At 41.4% G+C, this 13,194-nt stretch overlaps 1 protein-coding gene across 1 annotated transcript in view; it reads left to right on the top strand.

The window, feature by feature from the left end:
- puf60a (poly-U binding splicing factor a) overlaps positions 1-13,194 on the top strand; it is a 62,344-nt gene that overhangs the window by 42,892 nt on the left and 6,258 nt on the right. Inside the window, exons 8-9 of the mRNA XM_029642269.2 lie at positions 5,702-5,892; positions 7,412-7,517. Of these exons, the coding sequence (XP_029498129.1) occupies positions 5,702-5,892; positions 7,412-7,517 (297 nt within the window). The remainder of the gene's footprint in view (positions 1-5,701; positions 5,893-7,411; positions 7,518-13,194) is intronic.

Here is a 13,194-nt window from a genome sequence, read left to right as displayed (position 1 = left end):
AGGTAGCGATCGGTTGAAGAGCATGCATTTAGTTTTACTTGTATTTAAGAGCAATTGGAGGCCACGGAAGGAGAGTTGTATGGCATTGAAGCTTGCCTGGAGGGTTGTTAACACAGTGTCCAAAGAAGGGCCGGAAGTATACAGAATGGTGTCGTCTGCGTAGAGGTGGATCAGAGACTCACCAGCAGCAAGAGCGACCTCATTGATGTATACAGAGAAGAGAGTCGGTCCAAGAATTGAACCCTGTGGCACCCCCATAGAGACTGCCAGAGGTCCGGACAGCAGACCCTCCGATTTGACACACTGAACTCTATCAGAGAAGTAGTTGGTGAACCAGGCGAGGCAATCATTTGAGAAACCAAGGCTGTCGAGGCTGCCGATGAGGATGTGGTGATTGACAGAGTCGAAAGCCTTGGCCAGATCAATGAATACGGCTGCACAGTATTGTTTCTTATCGATGGCGGTTAAGATATCGTTTAGGACCTTGAGCGTGGCTGAGGTGCACCCATGACCAGCTCTGAAACCAGATTGCATAGCAGAGAAGGTATGGTGAGATTCGAAATGGTCGGTAATCTGTTTGTTGACTTGGCTTTCGAAGACCTTAGAAAGGCATGGTAGGATAGATATAGGTCTGTAGCAGTTTGGGTCAAGAGTGTCCCCCCCTTTGAAGAGGGGGATGACCGCAGCTGCTTTCCAATCTTTGGGAATCTCAGACGACACGAAAGAGAGGTTGAACAGGCTAGTAATAGGGCTGGCAACAATTTCGGCAGATCATTTTAGAAAGAAAGGGTCCAGATTGTCTAGCCCGGCTGATTTGTAGGGGTCCAGATTTTGCAGCTCTTTCAGAACATCAGGTGAATGGATTTGGGAGAAGGAGAAATGGGGAAGGCTTGGGCGAGTTGCTGTTGTGGGTGCAGTGCTGTTGACCGGGGTAGGAGTAGCCAGGTGGAAAGCATGGCCAGCTGTAGAAAAATGCTTATTGAAATTCTCAATTATGGTGGATTTATCAGTGGTGACAGTGTTTCCTATCTTCAGTGCAGTGGGCAGCTGGGAGGAGGTGTTCTTATTCTCCATGGACTTTACAGTGTCCCAGAACTTTTTTGACAGTGTTGCAGGAAGCAAATTTCTGCTTGAAAAAGCTAGCCTTGGCTTTTCTAACTGCCTGTGTATAATGGTTTCTAGCTTCCCTGAACAGCTGTATATCACGGGGGCTGTTCGATGCTAATGCAGAACGCCATAGGGTGTTTTTGTGTTGGTTAAGGGCAGTCAGGTCTGGGGAGAACCAAGGGCTATATCTGTTCCAGGTTCTAAATTTCTTGAATGGGGCATGTTTATTTAAGATGGTTAGGAAGGCATTTAAAAAAAATATCCAGGCATCCTCTACTGACGGGATGAGATCAATATCCTTCCAGGATACCCCGGCCAGGTCGATTAGAAAGGCCTGCTCGCTGAAGTGTTTCAGGGAGCGTTTTACAGTGATGAGTGGAGGTCGTTTGACCGCTGACCCATTACGGATGCAGGCAATGAGGCAGTGATCGCTGAGATCTTGGTTGAAGACAGCAGAGGTGTATTTAGAGGGCAAGTTGGTTAGGATGATATCTATGAGGGTGCCCGTGTTTAAGGCTTTGGGGAGGTACCTGGTAGGTTCATTGATAATTTGTGTGAGATTGAGGGCATCAAGTTTAGATTGTAGGATGGCTGGGGTGTTAAGCATGTTCCAGTTTAGGTCGCCTAGCAGCACGAGCTCTGAAGATAGATGGGGGGCAATGAGTTCACATATGGTGTCCAGAGCACAGCTGGGGGCAGAGGGTGGTCTAGCAGGCGGCAACGGTGAGAGACTTGTTTTTAGAGAGGTGGATTTTTAAAAGTAGAAGTTCAAATTGTTTGGGTCAGACCTGGATAGTAGGACAGAACTCTGCAGTAGATTGCAACACCGCCCCCTTTGGCAGTTCTATCTTGTCTGAAAATGTTGTAGTTTGGAATTAAAATTTCTGAATTTTTGGTGGTCTTCCTAAGCCAGGATTCAGACACAGCTAGAACATCCTGGTTGGCAGAGTGTGCTAAAGCAGTGAATAGAACAAACTTAGGGAGGAGGCTTCTAATGTTAACATGCATGAAACCAAGGCTATTACGGTTACAGAAGTCGAAGAGATAAACAATTGTGCATATTTTTGTTGTCAAAAAGTAAATTTACGAAAATCGCTATTTAGCAAAAGAAAATTCAGCCATATCCAATACTAGGTGTATCAAACTCATTCATTATACACTTCAACAGTGTTTACCACTCCTGCTCCTGAGACATCAATGATTACACATTGTAACTATTTAAGTAAAGGCTGATTTGTAATTCATATATACAGAATAAAAAACAGTACATCCTGCCAGCACACCCACAAGCGTGCAGAATGACACGTGGAAGAGGGTGGGGAATGAGATGGGAGTAACAATCCAGGCTATTTGTCTTAGACCAGCGTAATAATATAATGAAACAAGCAGGGAGCAGGTTTCGAACCCTCAACAATCTAGCCCGAAGTCCAGCACACAATCGACTGTGCCCAAATGTATTAATTGGGGTTGGGTCTGATTGTGGTTAAAACACTTTATCAATTGGAATCTTTAACATGTGGAAAGGGGAAAAGTATTATTATTAGTTTTTCACACGAGTAGCAGGATGGGCTATTAGCTGAACAATAGACTAGTCAACCTTTACTAAATAATTGTCTAATAGCCGAACTAGGTGTGAACCCTCCCAACTTGAGCTACAGTGGGGCAAAAAAGTATTTAGTCAGCCACCAATTGTGCAAGTTCTCCCACTTAAAAATATGAGAGAGGCCTGTAATTTCCATCATAGGTACACTTCAGCTATGACAGACAAAATGAGAAAAGAAAATCCAGAAAATCACATTGTAGGATTTTTTATGAATTTATTTGCAAATTATGGTGGAAAATAAGTATTTGGTCAATAACAAAAGTTTCTCAATACTTTGTTATATACCCTTTGTTGGCAATGACAGAGGTCAAACATTTTCTGTAAGTCTTCACAAGGTTTTCACACACTGTTGCTGGTATTTTGGCCCATTCCTTCCATGCAGATCTCCTCTAGAGCAGTGATGTTTTGGGGCTGTTGCTGGGCAACACAACCTTTCAACTCCCTCCAAAGATTTTCTATGGGGTTGAGATCTGGAGACTGGCTAGGCCACTCCAGGACCTTGAAATGCTTCTTATGAAGCCACTCCTTCGTTGCCCGGGCGGTGTGTTTGGGATCATTGTCATGCTGAAAGACCCAGCCACGTTTCATCTTCAATGCCCTTGCTGGTGGAAGGAGGTTTTCACTCAAAATCTCACGATACATGACCCCATTCATTCTTTCCTTTACACGGATCAGTCGTCCTGGTCCCTTTGCAGAAAAACAGCCCCAAAGCATGATGTTTCCACCCCCGTGCTTCACAGTAGGTATGGTGTTCTTTGGATGCAACTCAGCATTCTTTGTCCTCCAAACACGACGAGTTGAGTTTTTACCAAAGAGTTCTATTTTGGTTTCATCTGACCATAATGCATTCTCCCAATCTTCTTCTGGATCATCCAAATGCTCTCTAGCAAACTTCAGACGGGCCTGGACATGTACTGGCTTAAGCAGGGGGACACGTCTAGCACTGCAGGATTTGAGTCCCTGGCGGCGTAGTGTGTTACTGATGGTAGGCTTTGTTACTTTGGTCCCAGCTCTCTGCAGGTCATTCACTAGGTCCCCCCGTGTGGTCCTGGGATTTTTGCTCACCGTTCTTGTGATAATTTTGACCCCACGGGGTGAGATCTTGCGTGGAGCCCCAGATCGAGGGAGATTATCAGTGGTCTTGTATGTCTTCCATTTCCTAATAATTGCTCCCACAGTTGATTTCTTCAAACCAAGCTGCTTACCTATTGCAGATTGTCTTCCCAGCCTGGTGCAGGTCTACAGTTTTGTTTGAGGTTGTGGACAGGTGTCTTTTATACTGATAACTTCAAACAGGTGCCATTAATACAGGTAATGAGTGGAGGACAGAGGAGCCTCTTAAAGAAGAAGTAAGTTACAGGTCTGTGAGTGCCAGAAATCTTGCTTGTTTGTAAGTGACCAAATACTTATTTTCCACCATAATTTGCAAATTAATTAATTAAAAATCCTACAATGTGATTTTCTGGATTTTTTTTCTCCATTTTCTTCTGTCATAGTTGAAGTGTACCTATGATGAAAATTACAGGCCTCATCTTTTTAAGTGGGAGAACTTGCACAATTTTGTGGCTGACTAAATAACTAAAATAACACATCCTAGATCTGAATGAATTAAATATTCTTATTAAATACTTTTTTCTTTACATAGTTGAATGTGCTGACAACAAAATCACACATAAATGATCAATGGAAATCAAATTTATCAACCCATGGAGGTCTGGATTTGGAGTCACACTCAAAATTAAAGTGGAAAACCACACTATAGGCTGATCCAACTTTGATGTAATATCCTTAAAACAAGTCAAAATGAGGCTCAGTAGTGTGCCTGTATGACCTCCCTACAACGCCTGGGCATGCTCCTGATGAGGTGGTCTCCTGAGGGATCTCCTCCCAGACCTGGACTAAAGCATCCGCCAACTCCTGGACAGTCTGTGGTGGATGGATGTAACGTGAACAAGTATTATTACTAAAATAAGCTTTCATATCAAACCTGATGTCCCGAGTCATTACTTTGAAGACAGTTCATCTAAAAGTCAGAGACTGACTGAGAACTCCGTGCATTGGGCTTTGTAGATAGCTAGCTACTCTTCCACTAATATTTGTGTAGCACCCACTTGGGTGATGCCACCAATGGCGCGTAGGCCCAGAGTAGAAAATCTTCACTATTTCAAGTCATTTCATTTCCATTCGGGCAGTCTTCTCACTTCAGGCTTCTCCGGTGTTGTTGCATTCAAATCAAAACAGTTCCATTCAGCTAGCTAGCATGAATTATATTTCAGTTGTTGAATCTTGTTTTGTTCATACAAATATCTGAACATGTTAAGTTTGCTGAAAATAAACGCAGTTGACAGTGAGAGGACGTTTCTTCTTTTGCTGAGTTTAGTTAATGTTCTGTCCGGGATGGCTATGGTGTGACCGACAGTAATACAATGTGTTGTGCATTTTGCAGAGTAGGCTACGGCACTCGTATGCATTACCACATTGGGGTTTGTTCTTTAACGAACCCCTTAATGGTGCAGGTATCATAACTTTGGGTGATAATCAGGTAATAGCAATTATGTTATAATAATATTCATGCCAGTACTATATTATGCATCTGTTAAACATGCCTCCCTAATAAGACAATCAGGTATTGAATCTAGGGCTGTGACAGTCATGGAATTCGCCGCACATTTTCTCCTCTTTTCCACTCCTAACTGCATGGGGGGCGTTGCCTAGGCAACCAAAGACTTGTTTGCTACAACACCTTTCTTGTTTTAGCAAGGAGCAACAAAGTTTAATCACCGTGTAGAGTCCATGTTACAGCAGAAACGGACTCAAACGCACAAATTCCCAACCGTCCCGTCTTCAGCCATTTTTTAATTTTTTTATTTACTGTATGACGGTTATTTTATTTTCATGGCGGTATTCATCCATAACAGTTGGTTACACAGTTATATGTAATTGTTCCAGCCCTAATTGAATCTCTTTGGTTTCCCATCTGCCACCCGTTAGAGTACGACAAGGCTCAGTCCTCCCAGGATGCAGTTTCCTCCATGAATCTCTTTGACCTAGGGGGTCAATACCTGCGTGTGGGCAAAGCGGTCACCCCCCCCATGCCCCTGCTCACTCCGACCACACCTGGCGGACTCCCCCCTGCTGCAGCTGTGGCGGCTGCAGCTGCCACAGCCAAAATCACTGCCCAGGTCAGTACTGTCTGTGCCCTCGTTTTAGTAGACACTATTTTCCACTGTTGGGGTCAGTTGCAAATTGAATTTACTTTGGCTCGAGATTCAATTTCAATTCAAGCTCTGACATATTCTTTGAATTATGTATTGTTTCATAAAGCCAGACTCAGTAAGTCCCAATTAATATTAGCTGTCATTTGTGTATATGAAATATTAAACTGACAGGGTTTATTTCCTTTTGGAAACAAACACAGGCAAAACATAACTAGGGCCATGCATTTTAGGTACTTTTTGGAAACAAACACAGGCAAAACAACTAGGGCCATGCATTTTAGGTACTTTTTGGAAACAAACACAGGCAAAACATAACTAGGGCCATGCATTTTAGGTACTTGTTGGAAACAAACACAGGCAAAACATAACTAGGGCCGTGCATTTTAGGTACTTTTTGGAAACTAACACAGGCAAAACATAACTAGGGCCGTGCATTTTAGGTACTTTTTGGAAACAAACACAGGCAAAACATAACTGGGGCCTTGCATTTTAGGTACTTTTTTTGAGGCACTTTGATTTTACTGGTATATCCAGCATTATCAACTTGTGTTGCTGCAGGTAGAAAATCAGAGGGAATTGTCTTTAATTGACACAAGCGGTATCCAATCAATCAATGTCTGGTTGTGCATGTGGGGGAATTGCCTAAATCAGGGGATGCGTAGCTCTGGGAATTGCACAAAACCTATTATTTGGCAGGGAATACTGTTTGTAGATCAGTGACTCTGCACCTTACTTAGCTCAAGCTGATCATCTCTAACGGAGTAGTGACAAAGCAATGGACAGAAATGACACAGTCTGTATTTATTGCTGTTTTAGTAAAGTGCCTAGTAATTCCATCATATGTTTTCAAATACTGAATCCATCCATACTATTTCACTTGGTTTGCTGCAGCATGAGCAAAGGGCAAGCCTGCCGGGGTAGTTCTGACCCCACGTTGGAGCTCATTTGAACATCCAAGTGTATGTTCATCTAATTGGCTGAGCAGGCAAATCAGCAGGCTTTTTTTCTTCTTTTTTTTCCTGTTATGCACCCAAACCAGGGCACAGAGAAACTGCTTTTTAACATCCTTAATTAAAAAAATTGGAAAGGACATCTATTTATTACATATTGTAATACATTTTAGGTCATATTTAATTTAAATCTGGAACACTGGACAGATACTTTAAGTTCGCTGCATTGCCCCCTTCCTTTGGGAGAGGGTGTCCCCAGTGAGCCCCAGATCCCGACTCCTCATTTTTTTACGTGTGTCCACTTCAATATATTATATTTCAAATTTAAGTACGCACGTGAATGCGCGCATGACTGATGTGTTCCATATAAAATGCACTAATGTGCTGGAGGAGAAAACAAAAAACAATGCACACCTTGGTCTTCCAGGACAGACTATCCCGACTCAATTTTTTTTGCCTTTCTCATTTTCTGTCCTTGTCGTCACTGGCACAGTCCAGGTGGTGTACCCTCATGTCTGGCTTTGTTCTTCCAGGAGACGGTTGGGTCATCGGTGCTGGCTGGACCCGCCCTCCTCTCTCAACAGTTGGGTGGCCTGCCCCAAGCCGTCATGGCAGCCCAGGCCCCGGGGGTCATCACAGGTAAGCCAAGCACCTCAACCCCCAGCCCCACACACACACACACACGTTTGTTTAAAGAAAAGTGTATGCACATCCAACAAGCCTCCATGGTTGCAGGCTACCAACAATTCCAATTGGGAATAAAGTATACTGTTTAAAAGCTCCTAAAAGTTTAATGGCAATGTTTCTACTACTAAGGACCTTGGCCATGCCTGTGCAGTTGGGAGGGGTTTGGAGTAGAGTCGTTAGTAAAGTATATACAGTCAACGCCATGTATTTGGACAGTAAAGCAAAACAATTTGTCTCTATACTCCAGCATTTTGGATTTGAGATCAAATGTTTGAGGCAACAGTACAGAATGTATTATTTATTTGAGGCTATTTTCATACTGTATCTGTTTTACCATTTAGAAATGAAAGCACTTTATGTATCTACTAGTGCTGAGTGATTATCCCGAAATTTTGATTTATTTACGGTTTTGAAATAACTTCACTTATTTGAATTCCATTTAGTTCGGTTTTTTCTGTGAGCGCAACACACCGTTTCTCCAGAGAGAAATCTAATCACAGAGTTTCTAAACCCAGAGACCCAACATCCCGATACTTCTGGGAATGCTTCGCGAAGCAGACTCGACAGACCAGGCAGGGGTTTGGGAAGTGAATTGGAGAAAATAAAAACTCTTTGTTGTTAAGTTTCTCAAGTTAAACGCACAACCTTGATTCGAGCCAATCTCTTAAGTAACTGAACACGCCAACCTCGTGAAAGTGATAAACTAACATGTTTTAATTTTCGTCAAAAACAAGTTTATATCGATGAAGTGCCTTTGATTTGACGGCCTGCACATGCGCAGTTCGGCGGGAGATAACCATTAAACCCGATGACTACACATGAGCTTGTTTCTGCGCATGAGCTTTAGCTAGCCAACGCTGCCATGACATCCCCTACAAGCGTGATCGGGATTTCTATTGGAGAAGCAGTTTCTAGGCATCTTCAATTTAATCAAGCATGAACTGTGGTAGGTTGTAGAAAGATGTGGTTTTCAACAGGCTAATCAATATTCATCATAGTTAAGTGCGGAAAATGTGGTAATTGACTACAATGATCTACACCAACTACAATCTACACCTACAGATGCCTGTTCTCATTGGTACTTGCCCAGGCTCGCTTGGGGGCCAGCAGACAGACATGGAGAGGAAGAGCGATAGAGAGCTGTTGCTTAGGTATCTCTAACCGAAATACATCGAATTCATTGATAGTTGTCTGTTTTGCCATGTACAAATGTGTTATTCAATGCGTTTCTATGGGATCTAGCAGTAAAGGCCAAATTCAATGTTTGCTCACATTTTTTGATTTTATTTTGATATACACTACCAGTCAAAAGATTGAGAACACCCAACTCATTCAAGGGTTTTTCTTTATTTTTAACATTTTAGAACAATAGTGAAGACATCAAAACTAAGAAATAGCACATATGGAATCATGTAGTGTTATACAAATCAAATATATTTTATATTCTTCAAATAGCCACCCTTTGGCTTGATGACAGCTTTGCACACTCTTGGTATTCTCTCAACCAGCTTCATCTGGAATGCTTTTCCAACAGTCTTGAAGGAGTTCCCACATATGCTGAACACTTGTTGGCTGCTTTTCCTTCACTCTGTGGTCCGACTCATCCCAAACCATCTCAATTTGGTTGAGGTCGGGGGATTGTGGAGGCCAGGTCATCTGATACAGCACTCCTTCACTCTCCTTCTTGGTCAAATAGCCCTTACACAGCCTGAAGGTGTGTTTTGGGTCATTGTACTGTTGAAAAACAAATGATAGTCCCACTAAGCGCAGACCAGATGGGATGGTATATCACTGCAGAATCCTGTGGTAGCCATGTTAGTTAAGTGTGCCTTGAATTCTAAATAAATCACTGACAGTGTCACCAGCAAAGCACCCCTACACCATCACACCTCCTCTTCCATGCTTCACAGTGAGAACCACACATGCGAAGATCATCAAAGTTCTTGATATTTTCCATATGGACTGACCTTCAAGTAAGTAATGATGGTCTGTCGTTTCTCTTTGCTTACTTGAGCTGTTCTTGACATAATTTGGACTTGGTATTTTACCAAATAAGGCTATCTTCTGTATACCCCCCTACCTTGTCACAACACAACTGATTGTCTCAAACGCATTTATGAAGGAAAGAAATTCCACAAATTAACTTTTAAGAAGGCACACCTGTTAACTGAAATGCATTCCAAGTGACTACCTCATGAAGCTGGTTGAGAGAATGCCAAGAGTGTGCAAAGCTGTCTACAAGCCAAACATGATTCCATATGTTTTATTTCATAGTTTTGATGTCTTCCCTATTATTCTAAAATGTAGAAAATAGTCCAAATAAAGAAAAACCCTTGAGTGAGTAGGTATTCTACAACTTTTGACTGGTAGTGTATGCCTCATTCAAAATCAAGTGGGTAAATGATCCATTTTATGACCATCTTAAAACAATTCTGTATGTTAGCTTAGTAGATATTGAGCTATAAGGGCTTAGACCTACAGGGGTTAAAGTAAAGTTATGTGACTAAAGGATAGTTTATCAATAAGTGATACGCAGTAATAGGCCGTTTCTACCATCATCATTAATTCAATAATAGTCATCGTACCAAAAACAAATATACATATCATTTAAGTAGTGTGAATAAATGAAGGTTAGGGCCTAATAAGTGATAGTAGTGGACAGTTATACCATCAATTGTTTTATTCTGTGTATCATTCAACCCACATAATGCATTTTTTATTTGTTTAATATCAAAACCGAACCGACCATAAAAACACTAATTGCTCAGCACTAGTATCTAGTCTCGCCATTTGAAAGTATTTTGACAAATTCATATAGTTTTATAGTGTATTAAAGTAGTCAAAAATGTAGTATTTGGTCCCATTTTCCTTGCACCCAATGACTACATCAAGCATGTGACTACAAATTTGTTGGATGTATTTGCAGTTTGTTTTGTTCGTGTTTCGGATTATATTTTACATAATAGGAACTGAATGGTGAATAATGTATTGTCATTTTGAAGTCACTTTTATTGAAAGTAAAAATAGATGTTTCTGAACACTTCTATATTAATGCGGATGCTACCAAGATTATGGATAATCATAAATACAATTTTAATAATGATGAGTGAGAAAGTTAGATGCCCCTCCTATTGGTATTGGTGATTAATAATGATTTATTCATGATTTTTCTTAATCATGCTATCAGGATTAATATCAAAGTGTTCAGAAACATTTTACTTAGAAAGAAAATTGCTCCATTCACCATTCAGTTCCTAATGGGCAAAGAATGTCCCAAAACACAACCAAAACTAACTGCAAATGCATCCAACAAGTTTGTGGCGACACGTGCTACGAATATGAGACCAACTTGTAAACTTTTGACTACTTTAATACACAAGTGAAAATGTGTACACCTGGCTACAGATAAATTAAGTGCATTCATTTCTAAATGGTAATGTATGTCTGAAAATACCCTCAAATAAAAGTTGACATTCTGTACTGTCGTCTCATATGATACATTTGATCTCAAATCCAAAATGCTGGAGTATAGAGCCAAATGAAATTTGCAATATGCAGAAATATCTCTGCCTTTTCCTGTTTGCAAAATTCAAATAGTTTTCCTAATTTCAGTTTATGTGGCAAAACAAGCAGTCATTGTGTAGAGAATCATTTTACTGGCCATGAAGAAGTTCTGTGGGGGTTCATTTGGGATTTAGCAGAAGATTAAAGGGGATGTGGAAAGAGGAACTCTTACTTCCTGGTAACCTCACCGATTTGAAAGGACATCATGGGGGGTGGTAGAGGAATCTGATCGCTGCTGTAAACAGCCTGATTCTGTTTTACTGCTGTTATCACTCTGGCCTTTCTTCAACAGATGTGTGTTTGGAATATGCCAGAAAATGGCTGCTCCAAATAGAAACAGTGGCTGGGTTTATGTCAAAAACCCTGTGGCCAAATATAGTGCTTTGAATATGCCCGTCTGTCCTCTGATTGGTTAAAGGTGATTCAATCACTGCCAATTTAGTTATGTATAATTCCCTCATAACAGACAATGGCTCAAACAGTTTCAATGAGGACGAATGCCAGGCTAATATGTGAAGTGAAATAGAATGATGAACGCAGCAATCAGGCTTGTTCCACCAGGCTAGCTTTTGTGGACTGAGTTGAAATGGGAAGATGGAAGATTGGACAGTAAGAAATTGAGTTGAGCAGGTGCTGGTCATGGCAGCTTTCACACTCAGCCTTTTGTTTGGCCTTGAATCAGAAAAATAAGTGTTACTTTTAAACACCCTCTTTGCACCACCATTGAACAATGTGCCTCTCATTGGCTGGCGAAGGAAATGTGTGCATTTATTAGCATGCCTTTCACTGCATGGGCTATCCAGAGTGAGACAGTGAGTTGGTGTGTATGAAAAGAGGCCAGATGCCCAGGTAAGTGCAGAATTGGACAGTTGTAGGGTCATTGGGAATGAATTGGACAAATCCAGGTACTGGCAACAGACAAGCTTATGCAACATATATTATAAGATTTATGTTAGCTGTGTTATGTGGTCATTTAGAGGCCATTTCCCAAAACAACGCTGTAAACGCGCAATTTTGTAGCAGTCTTTTTAAGTCAAATAGAGGGGCTGTTCAGTTGACATATTTGGGACCAAACATGAAGTAATGTGTTTTGCCTATATTAACAACTACAGGTTGTTGACAAACTCTTATTAAAGATTGCATTTATTAGGGTTTTAACCATTCTCCCAAAATGACTATCAATTGGCATCTCAATGCCTTTCACTTTGTTTTGAGTTCAGTAAGAAGAGAGACAGTTCTGTGTAGGTAAGGGGTGTCAAACATATGGCCCTCATGCCAGATCTGGCCAGTGAAGGGGGTCCAATCCAGCCCGCGGGTTGGTTTGAGTAAAGAATTATAGAAAAAAAATATTTTATGGGGGGGGGGGGGGGAACGAACTCAATATGCTTTAAAATGACTTGAAACAAACCAAAACTGTGTAGAAATAATGGACCCATATTCATAGTTTCTTGACTGTCCAGCTTGCTAGAAGTGTCAGGGAGCATAGAACATTTAAAAAATTATGGATAGAGGACAATTTTTTGTTAACTTTGTTGGCAAGTAAGTATAACCAATTTTCAGTGCAGCCCTCCGGACCTCAATGAAGAACGACTGCGGCACCCGGGGTAAAATGAGTTTGACACCGCTGGTGTAGCGTTACACTTAGTGATGCCATCTGTTAACACCCTATAATGTTATATGGTGGAACCAAAACGAGATGAGGAATTAAACCGGTGCATATAGATATTTTTTTGTCTGAAGTGGAATTGCCTCTGTACTTTTTTCAGGCTGCTGTTGTCTCCTACAGTGTGTTAGTTGTACATAGCCTGTCGGAGGACCACTCCACTAATAGATTCTCTTTTATTGTCTCTTCTCTCCTTGTCTCTCTCTTTTTTCTCTCTCCTTTCTTCCCCTCCCTCTCTTGACTCCACAATCGCACCGACAGTGGCCACTTAATCCCTCCCCTTTGCTGCACACTGACCAACCAAGTGTGAAGAGGACTGTTTCTAGCCCCTCCCCTCATAAACATAGCCCCTCATTCCTATTGGCCAGTGAGTCTCAGATCCTGTGTGTTTTGTGGAGTTTA

The sequence above is a fragment of the Oncorhynchus nerka genome, linkage group LG9b (genome assembly GCF_034236695.1).
Source record: "Oncorhynchus nerka isolate Pitt River linkage group LG9b, Oner_Uvic_2.0, whole genome shotgun sequence".
Lineage (NCBI taxonomy): Eukaryota > Metazoa > Chordata > Actinopteri > Salmoniformes > Salmonidae > Oncorhynchus > Oncorhynchus nerka.
The sequence above is the reverse complement of the archived record's forward strand: the minus strand, read 5'-3'. Positions and strand labels throughout refer to the sequence as shown.